Source organism: Cucurbita pepo, chromosome LG07 (assembly GCF_002806865.2).
Source record: "Cucurbita pepo subsp. pepo cultivar mu-cu-16 chromosome LG07, ASM280686v2, whole genome shotgun sequence".
NCBI lineage: Eukaryota > Viridiplantae > Streptophyta > Magnoliopsida > Cucurbitales > Cucurbitaceae > Cucurbita > Cucurbita pepo.
The window spans coordinates 5,957,653-5,977,117 of record NC_036644.1 but is presented as its reverse complement, the minus strand read 5'-3'; the positions used below and the strand labels follow the sequence as shown (position 1 = coordinate 5,977,117).

At 37.3% G+C, this 19,465-nt stretch overlaps 1 protein-coding gene across 1 annotated transcript in view; it reads right to left on the bottom strand.

Moving 5' to 3' along the window:
• The window catches only part of LOC111798420 (probable cyclic nucleotide-gated ion channel 5), a 23,916-nt gene extending 6,777 nt beyond the window's left edge, over positions 1-17,139 (bottom strand). Inside the window, exons 1-4 of the mRNA XM_023681543.1 lie at positions 16,936-17,139; positions 15,988-16,059; positions 13,793-14,375; positions 2,524-2,736 (exon numbers count right to left, since the gene is read on the bottom strand). Of these exons, the coding sequence (XP_023537311.1) occupies positions 2,524-2,736; positions 13,793-14,375; positions 15,988-16,046 (855 nt within the window). The 5' untranslated portion in view covers positions 16,047-16,059; positions 16,936-17,139. The remainder of the gene's footprint in view (positions 1-2,523; positions 2,737-13,792; positions 14,376-15,987; positions 16,060-16,935) is intronic.
• Between the last annotated feature and the right edge of the window lie 2,326 nt (positions 17,140-19,465).

Below are 19,465 nucleotides of genomic sequence, written 5' to 3'. Positions count from 1 at the left end.
GGGGGGGAGGGTGGGGGGAACCTAGAAGAGAGACCCTCCGAAGGAATGGCGATCCAAAAAGGAATATCCCTCCTCAAACTCACCAAAGAGTGACCTAACAAGAAAAGAAGGGTTGCCATGTCAACTACTTTCATATCCCTCAACGAACAACTAAATGGGAAATCTAAAGAGGGCAGGACAAAGGTCATGAAATGCAACATCTTACCAGTACAGCCAAGGTTTGTCTCCTATCCAATGATCCTCCCAAAAATAGACTTTGTACCATCCGTAGTAGAACAGTTTATAAATTGAGAGAAAAGAGGAAAACCAGATGAAATAGCCTTCCAACAAGGAGCTCCTAACGTGCTAAGTATGACTAGAATTCTTTTTCTATTTTGTAAGGAAGGGGCAATCTAACATTACTTCAAAAACAGGAACAGCCTAGGAGAAAGGGGAGGAGAACTCCCCCTCCTAGAGAGAGCTTCTTACAAGAAAAACTCTCTAATCTCTTTGGATAATAGATGGGGTAGTTGTCAAAGAATTTACCATAACTGTGACACCACTCAAAAGCAGTGAGTTGTAAAAAAATTCGAAAAAAAATGAAAGAAAATAAATTTATCTTCAAAGGTTCTCTTGTTACATTCCAATTGAATACTCTATAAAGTAGCTCAAAAGGTGACCTGTCAAAGGACCTTTCCTTTACCTTTCAAGTTCCAGCCCATTAGGCCTTCCAATATCCAATCATCCACTCAGCAAGGAAGGTAAACCTGAATCTCAAAGATACCCACCAGGCAACTCAGAACGATCTAGCAAAAGGGAAAAACAATAAGAGATGGTCTAAGGTCTACCCATTGTCTAAGCAGAGAAGGAAATCAAAGAGCAAAGCCTATTCCTCATATTCTTCTTCTGCATCATATCTCGAGTATTAAGACTCCTATGTGCCGCCCACCATAACAACACCTTCACCTTTTTGGGGACTTTAAACTTCCAAATCTAGTTAGCAAGTGCAAATCTGAGGGAAGTTCTACTTCCAGCTAGCTTCAAATAAAAAAGGATTCCAAGGACCATCTAAATAGCAGTTGTCACCTTCCCCTAACCGAAAAGCACTTAAACGATCAACAAGCCCGAAGCTCTTTATAAACAATTCCTCTTCCAATGCCCAAATTCCAAGTTCCGTTAGTATCATCTCAACAATCTGCCACAGTTGCATGATTCTTCACGAGTCTCCCCAAGCCAAAAATCCTTCCAAAGGCTAACCTTCTAGCCATAGCCGACCTTGAAAAAAAAAATGAATTTACAGAACACAGGAGCTAACTTCGCAGTGTCAAACCAATGCCTATTTTTGGAGCTCGGCCGAAGAGTCATCCACCCAAAAGGATCAAAACCACAAAGGCTACTCACTACCTTTCCCCACAGGGCCTCCTTTTCCATTGAAAATATCCACAACCATTTAGTAAGAAGAGTGAGATTCTATACTGAAAAGAACTCATACCTATAAACCACCGAACAAATGAGGAGGGAAGTCACCTGCCAATTAACCTAGTGACGACTGACCTTGTAATCACCCCATTCCAAAAGTAATCTATAGCCATCTTTTCCATACTGTTCATGCCTCTCACCGACATTTTAAGGAGAGAAAATACTACGGTAATCTATTTGGGATCAAGTTTATCAACGTTAAACAACCCCCCTTTGAGACAAGGAGTTCTTCCACTGTGATTTTAGCTCTGAACTTATCCATTAACAACTGCCAAGGGGGGAAACCAGTGTAATTTATGGGAAGGCAGTCTATTTTACAGCGCAATCTTCCAGCCACAGAGGCAAACTTACCGTTATCAACATTTACTCCAATGAGTAACGTTTTAGACAAATTCAAGGAGAGACTTGAGCAGTCAATGAAAAGGGAGATCACCTTCTACCAAGTTTTCAAACATCTAATTTTTCCAGGCCAGAAAACAATTATATCATCACCATATTGCAAGTAAGACAAAATCAGATCTTGATCCCCCATCAATAGATTATTGCTATAAGTCTTCTGAAAATCAAGTTAGTAAATATCCAAAAATAACCAATACACCACCCAAAATCCAGCCAACAAAATTTACAAAATACAGATAAAAAAAATGCCAATCCAACTATAAAAATATACAATCAAAGAAACAAAAGCATTAAGCCAAAAAGTTATCCATCTTAACACTAAAATGTCCAAATCCATACCAAAAAAAAAGTCCATCACGTACAAGCACTCACATTTATAGTGTCATCCTGACAACTATCAAACTTTACCACATAGCTTAACAAAAACAAAGAAGAAACTCGACAAAGAGGGGGTTATCAATTTCATGGTTAATCATGTTTAAGATTTAAGGAATCTCTTAAAGGAAAGCCAAAATTGAGCTGCTATTTTCTAGCTACCAACCAATAACAAACACCATAAATAAATAAAATTTCTATATAACCAGCAATGATTATTTGTAAATAAAATAAAATACAGAATACTTAACAAACTGTGCACCAACTTCAAAGGGAACAGGAAGGACTTACATGACTTGCAAGCATATATAATAGCAAATAATATGCAGCACCTGCCCAGGCTGTTTCTGCAAATACGCCTGTTGTCCTTTTCAATTCTGAAGTCAATGGTAACGCTCTAAGAAATCTTGGGATATATTGAAGGAATACAATGAAAAGAAGGGCCTGTTTTGTCACATATACATCTGAACCTTTGGACCTCTGAAGAAATCTCCAGACCACAATCTGCATAGAAATAAATGGCAGACTAATTCTCAATATTCATAATCTTACTCCCACAACTCACGAGAAGAGTACTTCACATAATTAACAGGGATAGAAAATCAAATTAAAAAATGTTAAGAACTATAGTGGCAACTGTCGAAGGATCAGCCATAAGTTAGGAGATATTTGTGCAATCCTATTAATAAGGGAAGTAGTGACCTCCCTAATTTATCTGTTACCTAGTATCTAAGAATTAATTAAGATTTATTGTTACCTAGTATTTAGGGGTATAGTTAGCCTATCATAAATTACACATGTACCTCTTTGAAAGTTAATAAGAAAAACAACAAGCTAATTTAGACTTGCAGCATGGCATCAGAGCCTTCATAGCTAATTCAACCTGAAGTCTACCCTTATTGATGAAGCCTTCATAGTTGTCAATCATTTATTGTGATCAAGACCCACCTTTCCTCTGGTTTATTTTACCATCATGTCAGAAAAATCTCAAGTTGTTCTTCCAATCGTCATCACAAAGTATCAAATTATGAGATTCAGATTCGAAGTATTCAATAATGGAGGGAACTAAGGGTGTTGGAGGAAGAAAAGGAGGCGTCAAAACTAAGATTTCCACATCCATCGAGGCTGGACTTCAATTCCTGGATGAAAGAATCGAACTTTTTCCAAAGACCTTGCCACTGAGGTTTTGGAATTGGCCACGAATGAAGAGCGTGACAACAAGAAAAATAGGATAAACCCTAGACATGTTCTTCTAGTTATGAGGAATGATAAAGAGCTCAAAAAATTGCTTCAAGAGTCACCACTACAAGCGATGGAGTTCTTCCGAACATCAATTGTTTCACCAAGAAGAGTGAGCACGAGAGAGGCAAACAACGCCCATGGAAGTGCTCTAAGAGAAGTGAGCACACGAGAGACAAGTAATGTATGTGGAAGTGCTCCAAGAGGAGTGAGAATGCTAACAAGAGTACTTCACAACTTACTACATGAGTTAGTAAGTTAGGAGATATTTGTGCAATCCCATTAAATAAGGGAAGTAGTTGACCTCCCTAATTATCTATATTGTTCCCTAGTATTTAGGATCCCTAAATTATCTATATTGTTACCTAGTACTTAGGGATTTATTTAGATCTATTGTTATCTAGTATCTAGGGATTTATTCAGATTTATTGTTGCCTAGCATCTAGAGATTTAGTTGACCTATTATATAAAGCACCTGTACCTCCTTAAAATTTAATAAGAAAAACAGCCATTTAATCTAAAATGTAACGCCCAATACATATAATGAGTATTATATTAGAAACTTTTGGATTTTAGTAGTTTAATGAATTCATCAATAAATAAAAATAATAAAAAAAGAAGAAAGTGTTGTGTATGGAGCCAGTGGCCGTATGCTATAGCCAGTGGCGTCTACAACAAAAGGATACTGAGGGGGACAAAGACCTTGCGTGAGGGAGAAAACATGCCACCTACCCAAATTCTTGCTCATAATATCTTCATAATTTCTAAGGATTTGGGACAAGTGAAGAGGATTTAAATTTGTGAGGGCTCAATTTTGGGGATGAAGAAACTTCAAAGGAAGGTTGGACCGCTGCTGGAAGCTTCAGGATAGGAAACCCATATTGACATAATGAAACTAGTCAAGACCTAACTAACATAGAAGCAAGTAAAATGGGTTTAGAACAGGCATGCAGCCATAGGCAACATGTCTTGGACAAGCATAATCGAGACATCTGACATGCGATCACAGACAACATGCCTTGAACAACCATGACTGTGACACCATGTTGTTGTTGTAGGGACCCCTAGATCGAGTCTTTTCCTTTTATGTCACTTTTAATATTATTTTAATGTTATTTAACTCTAAACTCGTTCTAATTTGAGTGAATAATATTAATGCCTCGTAACAAATGTTATTAGCAAAAACGAAGAATGCTGGGATGAGAACAAATTAGTTGAACCTGAAGTTAGCACCAAAAAAATCCCATCTGACCATCACTAATACTTGCCATTTATTTGTATCACAGGAGACTTAATATACGAGAATATCATAAAATGGATTTAGCAGTCCTATTGGCTTGCAATTCGGTCTTGGAACCTCGAATACACGAGTTTGATTCGCCTACAAGAGAATATTATAACTGCCCGGTAGTTGTTAGAAACAGATACTGACTACTTGATAAGGCAAATCAATGATAGCAGTATGCAAATAATGAACTCTCTTCCTCATGTCTCCTCCTACCCATCCACCTTGCCCTCCCCTTCTGTCATTTTCCTTCGTGTATGCTCCAAGAGTTAATCTAGGGCTAACCAAATCCATTTCTCAACTCATGAAGGTGAATAAAATTTCTTCTTCCTCCCCGTTCCAAAAAAAAAAAAGCGTAAGAGTTAAATCTGTATAGTATACACACAAAATATACATAAGAAAATACACAAGAGTTAATGTGGATAGGCGATGGTGAAATTTCATTCCAAAAAAACAAGGAGATACAAGCATAGGCCTGGAGATAAAGCTCTACCCAATCAGCTAGAAGAGAGGGTTGTAAAATTCTTACTATCTCGTTGGACTTACGATTCCTTTGAAAGAAAGACGAATGATGTGGTGGGTCTCCTTTTTCTTCTTCGTGAATAGTTAGTGATATCAAGGAGGGTTCTAGGGGGTTCTCGTGCCATTCTTTTTTTTGTTGTCTTGTCTAACCCTTCTCCCTCAGTTCTTCTGTTTCTTCTCACTCTGGAAAGTTGGAATTTCAAAAAAAAAAAAAGCTGGTTTTTGTGTGGCAGGTGTGACATGAGAGAGTTAATACCATGGATTGTGTTTAGAGGCATTCTTCCTATATGTTGCACCCATAATGATACATTTTGTGTAGGAGGGATGACGAAGGCCTTGATCATTTGATCATTTGTAGTGGCAATTCGCTCTTTACCTTTGGTTTATAGAGTTAGAACGCCTTGTTGAACGCAACTCTCAGTGGGAAACACTCACACTCTTTACTTTAAGACCAATCGAGAAGAGATCACAAGACACTCGGTAGAATACTACTGTACTCTGTGCTTTGTATTTCTTGGGATGAAAACCTAGGTAGGATGGAGGGATATTTACAGGAGAGGCTAGACAATTTATTCCTAAAGTTTCTCCACCTTTTTCCAAAAATATTTAAATCTTTTTCCTAAAATATTTAGATATTTTTATTCCAAAAATACCTAAATCATTTTCGGAAAATATCTAGGTATCTTTATTTCTAAAATATCTAAATCATTTTCCTAAAATAAATATACAATGGGCTCATACAATTATTGAGCTTGACCCTATTGGACTTTTCTAAAATACCTAAATCATTTTCCTAAAATAAATATACAATGGGCTCATACAATTATTGAGCTTGACCCTATTGGACTAGTGATAATATTTTAACACTCCCCTCAGCACTAGGTCCTCATTCAATGCATCATTTTGAGCTGACAACGAAAGCTCTCATGTTAGCCCTTTTGTAAATAGGTTTGCCACTTGTTCATCCGTATTCTTCTTTCATCGCTTTCTGTCAAGCCGACTTTTTTTATGCTTCTTCATATGTCTCTAGCTCATTAACTTCATCTTCTACCATAGCTGCATTGGCATACTTAGGATTTGGCCTTCGGATTCTATTTGATCGTCTAAGTTGTTGATGTGTCGTTTCATTTGTATCAGATTCGTTTGATTGAGTCACTTCTTGCTCATCAACGTCAATGTCACTTGGATCTTTAGGCGCATCAACATTTGACTGAATGTGCGTAGTTGGCTCCCCCATCTTCTGTTGTAGAATTTCTTCAACGTTGTTTGAATCTGGTAAGTCTTTCTTCTCTGAGGACCACCATGAAGATGCTTCATCGAAAACTACATCTCTTGATGTATAGTATTTTCCACTTGCTAGATCACAACATTTCCACCCTTTTCTTTGATTGTCATATCCAACAAATATACACTTGACTCCTTTCTTGTCAAATTTGCTCCAAAGATGGTTAGGCACAAGTACATAGCAAACACAACCAAATACTCGGAAGTAGCTAACCATAGGTTCCATGTCCCATTGTATCTCAAATAGTGAGACGAAACCTAGCCTTGGTTAGGGAAGCTTGTTGATCACATGGGCAGCAGTTCGCATAGTTTTAGCCCAAAATCTTCCTGGAACATTCTTTGCATGTAACATGCTTCGACAGATTTCTGCAAGGTAACGATTCTTTCTTTCTGCTACATTATTTTGTTGTGGCGTGTTGGCACATGTAAATTGATGTTGTATCTCACACTTGTGTAAATATTAATCGAACTCATTTGATGTGTATTCTCCGCTATTATCTGAATGTAGGCAACGAATCTTCACTCCTACTTCTCCTTCAATCATCATCTTAAATTCTTGAAATTTTGAGAACATGTTAGACTTCTCTTTCATAAAGAAAATCCACACACATCTTAAGAAGTCGTCAATGAACGTCACCATATACTGCATTCCGCTGATCGATGCTTGTTTGACTTGACCGAACAAATCAGAGTGAATTAACTCTAATGGTTTCTTTGCTTTGAAATTTGACTCTTTGTATGGTAATTGATGAGCTTTACCATATTGACATCCAGCGCAAACATTTGTTTTGACTTCAGGTTGAGGTAGACCTTTGAGCATAGATTTCTTCACAATCAGTTTCAACTTGTGATAGCCAACATGTCCCAATCTTGCATGTCATAGATCTGTTGTTTCATTCTTCCGGGTCTTGTCAACATAGGCAGACTCTACAGATAAAACGTAAATGGAATCCACTCTTCGTCCATTGTTGGCATTCCTGTTGTCTTAATATCTTCATAGACTTTCACATCTTCTGGCCCAAACATTATGTAGTGACACTATATCAGATTTATAGTCAGGCATGATTGTCGTATTACCGATCTGAGCAATTGACAACTGTGTTATTTGTTGTGCGTACCATATGACTTCCTTTGTACTCTTTCTTGTCTGCAATTTTCTCTGATTATCATATCAAAATCTTGTTGTTTATCCAAAGAACAATTGGAGGATCGTCAGTCATGTGATTTGAGCATCCTAAATCAACGATCCAATCATTCTCATAATCGATAAGCTCTCTCATCATCGCCATGAGTGCTAGTTCGTCTTCTTCTATGGCGTAAAGTACCTCTCCATCCCATTCCTCCTCCATCTCCATGTTGGAGGATGTCACATTGCTTTCAAACCTTTTCTTAGACCAACAATCTTTGAACATGTGGCCCTTCTTCTCACAATTATAGCAAATACCTTCAAATCTCTTCCCTTGAGAGCTCTTGTTGTCGTTCTTCTTAACTCTTCCTGGTTGTACATTTCCTTGGTAGCTTTTTCCTCTGTCATCATTTTTGTATCTACGTTTGGTAGACGACTTATTGTTAGTTCGACTTTAACTTGTGTAGAGTACTTCTTCTTTACGTGATTCTTCCCATTTGTTTAGTCATGGCTTCTTGACTGGCTAACAAATTTTCAAATGCTAGAAGTAATGGTTGAGCAGGTCATCCTTATACAGCAATAACGAAACTTCTATATTCTGGTTGCAATCTGTGGATAATGATCCTCTTCATTCGAGCTTCTCCAATGGCAGACTTCGGGTCTAGTTCAGTAATCTCTCGACAAATCGACTTGACTTTGTGGATGTACAGAGCAATTGTCATGTCACATTGTGAAATTGATAACAGCTCGTTCTCCCGAAGTTGTAGCCTCGTATCATTCTTCTTTAAGAACATCACGAATGTGTCCCATTCTTCTTTCGATGTCTTGTCGTCTCAAATATGCTCTAACATCTCTTCTCTGATTGTGGTCTTCAAGGCAAACATTGCTTTGTCTGCTTTGATTCTTCATTTGTGCAAGGCGTCGTTAGAATCCTCCGGTGGCAGCATAGTTTCACTCCCGCCAACGACCTTCCAAAGATCATGTCCTTGTAAATAAGACATCATGCATGTTGCCCACGTGTTGTAGTTGTTGTTGAGTTTCTTGATTCCTCCAACGATTTGGAAATCACTCATCGTGTTGGCAATACCTCAGTAATACCAAACAAGCCTTTTCAACACAAAACTTGCAGAGTCACGGACTACTCACGACACGAAGACACTCACTCACTAATAATCTCAAGAAATTGTTTCTGATGTGGAAGATCAGATAGCACTGTAACCACAGAACAAACTAAGAATTCCAAGAGATCAAATAACCTACACCAACCTCGCTCTAATACCAAATTATTGAACACAACTCTTTTGTGGAAAATACTCGCACTCTTTATTAAGACCAATCGATAAGAGATTACAAGACACTCTGTAGAATACTACTACACTATGTGCTTTGTATTTCTTGGGATGAAAACTTAGGTAGGGTGTAGGGGTATTTAGAGTAGAAGCTAGACAATTTATTCCTAAAATTTCTCAACCTTTTTCCTAAAGTCTAAATCTTTTTCCTAAATATTTAGATATCTTTTATTCTTAAAATACCTACATCATTTTCCTAAAATATCTAGGTATTTTTGTTCCTAAAATACCTAAATCATTTTCTTAAAATAAATATACAATTGGCACATATAATTATAGGGTTTGACCATATTAGGCTAATAAAAAGTGCGAGTGTAGGTTAGTGTATCAGAGCGAGGTTAGTGTAGGTTCAGTAGTTTCTACAGAGTGTCTTGTAATCTCTTCTCGATTGGTGTTAATAAAGAGTGCGAGTGTTTCCCACAAAAAGTTGTATTCAACAATCTAGTATCAAAGCGAGGTTAGTGTAGGTTGTTTGATCTCTTGGAATTCTTAGTATGCTCTGTGGTTGTAGCTCTGTCTGATCTTCCATATCAAAAACGATTTCTTAAGATTATTAGTGAGTGAGTTTCTTACTAGCGTGAGTAGTCTGTGACTCTGCAAGTTTTGTGTCGAAAGAGCTTGTTTGATATTGCCTGAGGTATAGCCAACACGATGGGTGATTTTCAAATCGTTGGAGAAATCAAGAAACTCAACAGCAACAACTACAACACGTGGGCAATATGCATGATGTTCTATTTACAAGAACATGACCTTTGAGAGATCATTGGCGGGAGCGAAACTACGCCGCCAAAGGAGGATTCTAATAGCGCCTTGCGCAAATGGAGAATCAAAGCAAGCAAAGCAATGTTTGCCTTGAAAACCACAATCGGCGAAGAGATGTTAGAACACATTTGGAATGACAAGACACCGAAAGAAGCATAGGACACGTTCGTGATGCTGTTCTCAAAGAAGAACGATAGTAGGCTACAACTTCTAGAAAACGAGCTGTTATCAATTTCACAACATGACATGACGATTGCTCAGTACTTCCACAGGTCAAGTTGATTTGTCGAGAGATTACTAAACTAGACCCAAAGTCCGTCATTGGAGAAGCTCGAATGAAGAGGATCATTATCCACGGATTGTGATCAGAATATAGAAGCTTCATTATTACTGTACAAGGACAGGCCGCTCAACAATCACTTGTAGAGTTCAAAAATTTGTTAGCAAGCCAAGAAATCATGGGTAAACAAATGGGAGTCATCACATCGAAGGGTGAAGAAGAAGCACTCTACACAAGTGAAATTCGGAGCAACAATAAGTCGTCTACCAAACGTTGATACAAAAATGGTGACAAAAGAAGAAGCCATCAAGGAACTGCACAACCAGGGAGAGATCAGAAGAACGACAACAGTAGCTCTCAAGTGAAGAGATTTGGAGGTATTTGCTACAACTGCAAAAATGGGAGGCATCACATTGAAAATTTGTTAGCCAACCAAGAAGCCATGGCAAAAAGATGGGAGGCATCACAATGAAGGGGGAAGAAGAAGCACTCAACACAAGTGAAATTGGAGCAACAATAAGTCGTTTACCAAACGTTGATACAAAAATGGTGACAAAAGAAGAAGCCATCAAGAAACTGCACAACCAAGGAGAGATCAGAAGAACGACAACAATAACTCTCAAGTGAAGAGATTTGGAGGTATTTGCTACAATTGCAGGAAAAAGAGTCTGTCGAAAGCCATGTGGCATCCTCCAACATGGAGATAGAGGAGAAATGGGATGAAAGGCAATATGTGTCATAGAAGATGACGTGCTACCGCTCGGCGATGATGGGAGAGCATATTGATTATGAGGAGGAATGGATCAATGATTCAGGATGCTCAAACCATGATGAGTCTGGAGATCCAAGTAGCACTAAGGTTGGCGAGCAAGAAGTGACTCAATCAAGTGAACTCAGTAAAAATGAAATGACACCTCAACAACTCAGACGGTCAGAAAGAATCCAGAAGTCAAATTCAAAGTATGTCAATACAGCTATTACAGAAGATGAAGTTAAAGAGCCAGAGACGTATGAAGAAGCATCACACAATATGGCTTGGCAGCAGGCAATGGAGGAAGAAATTATACCCTTGGAGCAGAATCAAACCTGGGAATTAGTACAAAGACCAGGAGATGTCAAATCCATCTTTTGCAAGTGGATTTACAAAATAAAAGTGTACCCCAGATGGATCAATCGTGAGATACAAGGCTCAGACTGTAGCTCCATGGTTCTTTCAACAATATGGACTAGACTATGATGAAACGTTTAGTCCAATGGCGAAGATCACTATTGTACAAGTTCCTCGAGCACTTATGGTAAATAAAGATCGAAAATTATGGCACAGAGATATGAATAATGTTTTATTGCAGGGAGAGTTGGACTGGGAGATCTACATGAATCAACCAAATGGATTTGAAAATGGAGTTGGAGTCATTAGTCAGTACATGCAAAGTGCAAAAAAACTTCATTTGGATGCGGCTCGACAGACCTTGAGATATGTCAAAGGTACAATCAATTATAATCGTTTGTACAAAAGAAGTGAAGACTGCAAGCTAATTGGATACCGTGATGCTGACCATGCAGGATATCACGATACGTATGTCTTCGAACTCGACTCGAGAACAATTTCTTGGTGTAGCAAAAGACAACCAATAGTATCATTGTCAACTAGAGAAGCAGAGTACAGAGTAGCGGCTGGAGCAGCTCAGGAAAGTACATGGCTAAAACTCTTGATAAATGATTGGCACCAAAAAATTGACTTTCCAATACCATTTCATTGCGACAACCAATCTGCGATTCGGTTAGCAAAAAATACGGTGTTTCATGCTAGAACAAAGCAGGTGGAGGTGCACTACCATTTCATTAAAGAGAAAGTCCTGGAAGACATCAAGATGCAGCAGATTAAGACAGATGACCAAGTGGCAGACTTGTTTACAAAAGAGCTTAATACTGGCAAACATGAGAGCTTTCGTTGTCAGCTCAACGTGGTGCAACGAATGAGAACTAGTGCTGAGGGAGAGTGTTAAAATATCATCACTAGCCCAATAGAGTCAAATCCAATAACTGTATAAGCCCATAGTATATTTATTTTAGGAAAATGATTTGGGTATTTAAATATTATTTTAGGAAAATGATTTAGGTATTTAAATATTATATTTTAGAAACAAGATAAATAATTTAGGTATTTTAGGAATAAAGATATCGAAATATTTTAGCCCAATAGAGTCAAATTCAATAACTGTATAAGCCCATAGTATATTTATTTTAGGAAAATGATTTAGGTATTTAAATATTATATTTTAGGAACGAGATAAATAATTTAGGTATTTTAGGAATAAAGATATCTAAAGAGAAATTTTAGAAAAATAAATTGTCTGACCTCTGCTACAAATACTCCTCCACCCTACCTAGGTTATCATCCCGAGAAATACAAAGTACAGCGTGCAGTAGTTTTCTACGGCGTGCAGTAGTTTTCTACGGCGTGCAGTAGTTCTACGGCGTGCAGTAGTAGTTCTACGGCGTGCAGTAGTTTGTAGTTTCTACAGAGTGCAGTAGTTTGTAGTTTCTACAGAGTGCAGTAGTTTGTAGTTTCTACAGAGTGCAGTAGTTTGTAGTTTCTACAGAGTGCAGTAGTTTGTAGTTTCTACAGAGTGCAGTAGTTTGTAGTTTCTACAGAGTGCAGTAGTTTGTAGTTTCTACAGAGTGCAGTAGTTTGTAGTTTCTACAGAGTGCAGTAGTTTGTAGTTTCTACAGAGTGCAGTAGTTTGTAGTTTCTACAGAGTGCAGTAGTTTGTAGTTTCTACAGAGTGCAGTAGTTTGTAGTTTCTACAGAGTGCAGTAGTTTGTAGTTTCTACAGAGTGCAGTAGTTTGTAGTTTCTACAGAGTGCAGTAGTTTGTAGTTTCTACAGAGTGCAGTAGTTTGTAGTTTCTACAGAGTGCAGTAGTTTGTAGTTTCTACAGAGTGCAGGAGTTTGTAGTTTCTACAGAGTGCAGTAGTTTCTAGTTTCTACAGAGTGCAGTAGTTTCTAGTTTCTACAGAGTGCCTTGTAATCTATTCTTGATTGGTGTTAATAAAGAGTACAAGTGTTTCCCACAAAGAGTTGTGTTCAACAATCGAGTAATGATATTTCAACAGGCCTCTCAAAGACAAAGACTTAGTAGATCTTAGTCGATTGAGATGACTTTTCGTTGGACCTTTTCTTTATCGCCTAACGGCTAGAAGTCTATAGGTGAGGTTAGTAAAAGAATTCGGGGTGGATTGATGCCATCATTTCTTTTTGGGACCATGGCTTTCCTTTACTTGTGAAGGCCTAGCAATACTAGATAATAAAAATGAATATGCACTTTCTAGAAAACATGGAAGAAATGAAACCTAGAACAGAGTTAGCTGGCTACTGTTTCCACTGATTCTGGAACTTTTTCCCTCAACTCCCATTGATTGGAGGCACATTTGATCTCTTTAGATTCTAGATTTACTTTGGTATATGTAGTTCATTTCCCAAGGGAAATGCACAAGTAATTATACGAAGGTCCCCAAAAAAAAATAAGAAATAAATAAACAAAAGGCAACAAAGCCTTTGATTATGCAACATTTAAGTTGATAGCATTTGGCAATGCAACATATGAATGATGATTGACAAGGTCGGAAGTTTAAATTATTTAAGCAAAAAAAAAGAAGAAAAAAACCTTGGAAATGGATAGAAATGCATATAGAAAGTAAAAACTAACAAACCTGTGGAAGGGGCAGCACAGACACCAAATCAATGATGAAATACCGCCGCAAGTATCTTTTTGCTATTTGTGCAGGATCAATCACAAGTTCACCTCTCCCGAACACCCGAGATGATGGAGCAATATAAGCTGTCCGGAATTGAAGAGCCATATGAATAAGATAGAAAACATCAATAACTGTTCGCAATGTTGTCACTGTAATTGCCAGCTTCCTATCAATGCCAAGACAGCTCGACTGTTGGTTAATGACAGGAACATAAAAGAATAGCGGGTCCACCGATATTGCTAAAAAACATGATATGACAAAAAGTTTATTCAAGAATAAGAGCAATTTGTCTTGAGGATCAAAGATCTTCTTCTTTGACTCTTTAAGATCCTCTGGAAATACAGCTCGAGATACTCCAAACTTGAGTGATCGACCAATTGATTTAAGTCCTTCGGACCCTTTTCTCATTCCTCTCTTAAAGGATCCAGATGGTTTATCATTTCCATGGACTGCACGGTTAAATCCATCTATATTCAAACCACATCTTCTCATCCCACTATCAGAAGGCGATGACAATCTAGAGTCCAAGTCATCCAACCTAGAAGTAAATAATCAGAACGAATAAGCACGTCAGATTTAAAACTTAGATTGTAGTATCCAGAAAATGTATTCAATCATCACTGTACACAAAAGGAAGACAATAGGACCAAAAAAACAAAAATGTAATTAGTTTGCCATCTCCTTCTACTGATGATTTAACAATGCCTTCTATGGAATCCCTTTCTGTTTGATTCATTCAGTTATAAATTATTTTCAAAGTGTCACATATATGTGTACGTACAAATATAAGTGCAAATTTTTAACATTTGAAACCAAGGTGATTTGTCAACGGTATACCATCGTACGCTTTTCTTTACACTCTTGTTACTTTTCAAATGTTAATGAAAAGTTGGTTTGTTGTATTAGAAAACTTACACATGAGCTGCATATATAGTGCTGTAAATACTTTTCTAGATACGATATATGGTACTGATTTGACTCAATCATTGGGCTGCTTAAGTCCAATGTCAAGAAGTTTATATGAATAATATCAGATGAAATACATTCCCTTCTTATAAAAAAAAAAGTACATAAAAAGAAAAGATGGAAAAAAAAATCTCCAGTGAGAAAAATTGCACCAAAAAAATAATAAACAATCTTTGTTTCAAATAAACTTTGCAAGTAAAGATGCTAAACGAGGAACCTATGTGCGAGGTACATATCTAATCTCCACGTAAAAGTAAATAATAAGATCAATAATTAAAATATAGAATGAAAGTTCATTTTAGAAAACCGAGCATTAAAACTATGAGAGTGTATGAGGCAATATGCAAATGGCTTAATTTGAATATTAGAAAAATGTAACTTCAATTTCAATGAATAAAGTTTAAGTGCTAATAAGGAAAACAAGAATTCTCAAAAGAAAATAAGATTTTTCATAAAAACTTTTCCATATCTGATGATGTAAATGATTCATAAATCTAAAGGAATATTCCCTGATTCCAAATCGTAGTTTATAACACTTCTCAAGTACCATGGTTTTAAAGAATACATAATTCAAGGAAAAGAGAGGGGGGCTTCTTGCAATGTGATTTCCTCGTCTTAGCTTAACTAGCCAACATACCGATTATCAACTTATTCAATACCGATAACTTCCACGTTCAATCCCCCTTCCTAGTTCCCAGTTCCCACCAACATAAGATTAATAAAAATATTTTTTTTAAAAAAATATATTAAGAAGAATACAAACTCATCTGGATTAGAATGAGGACCATAAAAAGTTCTCAAATGTTAGTCTAGCATAGTCTACAATTAGGGCATATTGACAACTTTGATCGTGGTTATAACCAACCCTACCCCATTCAGGTACTTTGAAGACTTGGATGTCTACATTCACGGCATGTAGGTACACAACACAGTAAGCTAAAAATACTATATACCGGGGCATCTTATACCATGTTATTAACAGGCTTATAGAAGAAACAGTTACCTATTGATCTTACAAGTTGTATACGAACATCATACATTATATAGCTATGACAGGGTTAAATTTCAAACTTGTAGATTTATTAAATGGTTCAAAAGTTACACATGACTGCAGGGAATACACTGTTAACCATCTTCATCACCTAGGGGAGATAATAAAATAGAACAAAATAAGAACCACTTACCTCACGAATTTTTCTCGCTGACCACCCATCAGTTGTGACTTGTAACCACAATCAAACATTTTCTATAAGCATCTGAATTCATACAGAAAACATGTTAAGTTAGATATTGTTCACATTAGCCACTAATGTAATAAACAATCACTGGGTACTGGGTACTGGAGAAGCCCACGCAACCATACTTTGAACAAAAACAATAGGAAACAACAATTTTCAAAAACTTGTATGTTGAGGTACAGGTTATCAAAGAATGATCAACACACTAAAGTGAAGAACAAGATTGGAAATTAATAACATATACCATACGAGTTTAGCACGTTAGAACACCAATGGGGATAATAAAGTATCTACATATCTTATTTGATGTTAATCAGCAATTTCCTAAGCGCTCGATACTCAACCGGTCTGCTTCCAAATTGCACTTCAATTTTCTAGTTACAACCGATTAGATCGATAAATTCTGCAGGCTAGAAGATGAAACACTACCATACCGATCAATTCCTTCAGACTTTTTTTATCAAACATAAAAACCAAAGAACTAAGATCTTAACCATGGGACTCTCAACGCACCCTGTGAGAGAAATCTCTTCGAAAACCAAACTCCAAGGCTTCCTCACAATTGCAATTGATACTCTAAATAAGAAGCAACAAAATCAACCCACTCCACATAAACTAAAACCTCAAAAACACCATCACTTCCCTAGAATCTATTCAAAGCCCATACACAATTCCGGATCCTCCCAATGTCATCCGATGCTATTCTAACAGCCAATTACACAAAGTCATGCACGTCAAGCAAGCAAAAACAAAACCCCCCACTTCCAAACTCCAGCATCCAATCCATACAACAGATAGGCTAGAAAGAAATCAAAAAAACAATCGATCAATCCAGTAACTTAGATTGGATTGCAAGTGTGCGTGTTCTTAAGATAGTCAACGAAAAAGACTAACCACAACGGGAAATCGTCAGCTCAGTCCATGGCGCACAGAGAGAGACAGAAACAGAGAGAAATTAAATCAAAACAACCCAGTGGAAGAGAGAATTGAAAATGGATTCTCAGGCGGATACAAGAAACCCACGAAACTAAATCTTCGGAAAACGCTCGAACGCGTAGAGCGGAGGACTAACAAGCATCAACAAGCGCCTCTTTTGACGCCGTCGACGATCATTGACATCTTTTCGAGTGCATAATTACTATATTACCCCTCCACGTCTGACAGTCTGACAGTTTTCTTCTTTTTTTTTTTTTCTTTTTTTTTTTTCTTTTTCTTGAAGATGCGTAAATAAATATGTTGAAATTTTCAAACAAATATTAAATAAATAAACTGTACAACTTTTTTGAAATTATTTTATTTAATTGTTGAGATCACGAAAAAATAAAGAATACAGGGATAGATTTTTTCTCGTTAGCTAAAGAAAATCGATGACAAAAATTATGTTCACCGTCCCCTCTCACCATGCTCCACCCGCTCACTTTTTTTTAATGGACTCTGTACAATTCTCCTGCATCGAGAAGTAGAGGTGCACATGATCGGGGTTGGGTTGAGGGATTTTTTTTTACCCAACCTAAAAGTTACGGTTAGTTGGATTGGTAACCTAACCCAACCTAACCCTCCATTCTCGGGATTGTCGAGTTGTCAAAAAAACATTAACATAATTCAACATTATCATAAAACTAAAGATAGTTAAATATCGAAATTTATTGAGAATTTGTGAAAGTAAGAAAACCTAACCCGGGTTGGATTGTGGAGTTGTCAACAAAATATTAACATAGTTCAACATTGTCATAAAACTAAGACAGCTAAATATCGACATTTCTTGAGAAAGAAAATATAAGGATAGATCATCGTGAAAATGAAAATAATAAAATATATATATATATGTATATATATATCCCTGGCGTGGGTGTCCTTAGAGAGGCCGAAGTACCACTTTGACAAACATATTAATACGGAAAGATTCCTAATATAATTTATATATTTTTATTTGGTTCAGGTCAATTCGAAGGTTTTATCCACAAACCCGAAACCGAACCGATTCAATTTGAGTTCAGAAAAATGAACCCAACTCTACCCGAAATGGTAATTCAACCCAACCTAACCCTTATAGTTCGGGTTGGGTTGGTTCGAGTTGTCAGGTTGAATGTACACCCCTATCGAGAAGAGCCAACAATTCTACTGTGTAACCCTTAACACAGCACATTAAGTCCAAAACATTTACATTCACGATCAAATATACATCATACCGCGCAAAATACAACCACATCTCTGCTTTCATATGAGAGTGAAGTAATTGACGATGAATTCCACCCGTTGAGATACCACTGAATCAGTCCTCAGAGACGGGGCCGAATTTAAAGTTGTTGTAGATGTTTTTCTTGTCCCATAATTAGAGACATTTTCTAAGTAATTGAATGGTTGGAGATGGGGACCGGTAATGTAATTTATGTCCCCATTTAGCAAACCGAAAGTAATTTCTCCCCGTTTATTTCTCAATTTTCCTTTGAAACGAAGATTCCTGCACATTCAAAGTGGGTCACTGGTATTACGAGCTGAATGAATATCTATTATCTACCCGTTTAAAGTGGGTCCCTGACATTACGAGTTGAATGAATATCTTTTCTCCACCCGTTCAGAGTGGGTCCCTAACCTTACTAGTTAAATGAATATCTCTCTCTTCTCTACGGGTTCAAAGTGGGTCCCTGACCTTACAAGTTAAATGAACCACTCTTCTCTACCCATTCAAAATGGGTTATTGTCCTTACGAGTTAAATGAACAACTCTTCTCTATTCGTTCAAAGTGGGTCCCTGACCTTACGAGTTAAATGGACATCTCTTCTCTACTCGTTTAAAGTGGGTCCTTGACCTTACGAGTTAAACAAACATCTCTTCTTTACCCGTTTTAAAGTGGGTCCTTGACCTTACGAGTTAAACAAACATCTCTTCTTTACCCGTTTTAAAGTGGGTCCTTGACCTTACGAGTTAAACAAACATCTCTTCTTTACCCGTTTTAAAGTGGGTCCTTGACCTTACGAGTTAAACAAACATCTCTTCTTTACCCGTTTTAAAGTGGGTCCCTGACCTTACGAGTTAAACAAACATCTCTTCTTTACCCGTTTTAAAGTGGGTCCCTGACCTTACGAGTTAAACAAACATCTCTTCTCTACCCTTTTAAAGTGGGTCCCTTACCTTACGAGTTAAATGAACTTCTCATATCTATCCGTTCAAAGTGAGTCCTTGACCTTACGAGTTAAACGTATATCTCTTCTCTACCCGTTCAAAGTGAGTTCTTGACCTTACGAGTTGAATCTCTTTTCTACTCGTTTAGAGTGGGTCCCTAATCTTACAAGTTAAACAAACATATGTTCTCTACCCGTTTAAAGTGGGTCTCTGACCTTACGACTTAAACAAACATCTCTCCTCTACCCGTTTAAAGTTGATCCCTGACCTTATGAGTTAAATGAACATCTCCTCTCTACCT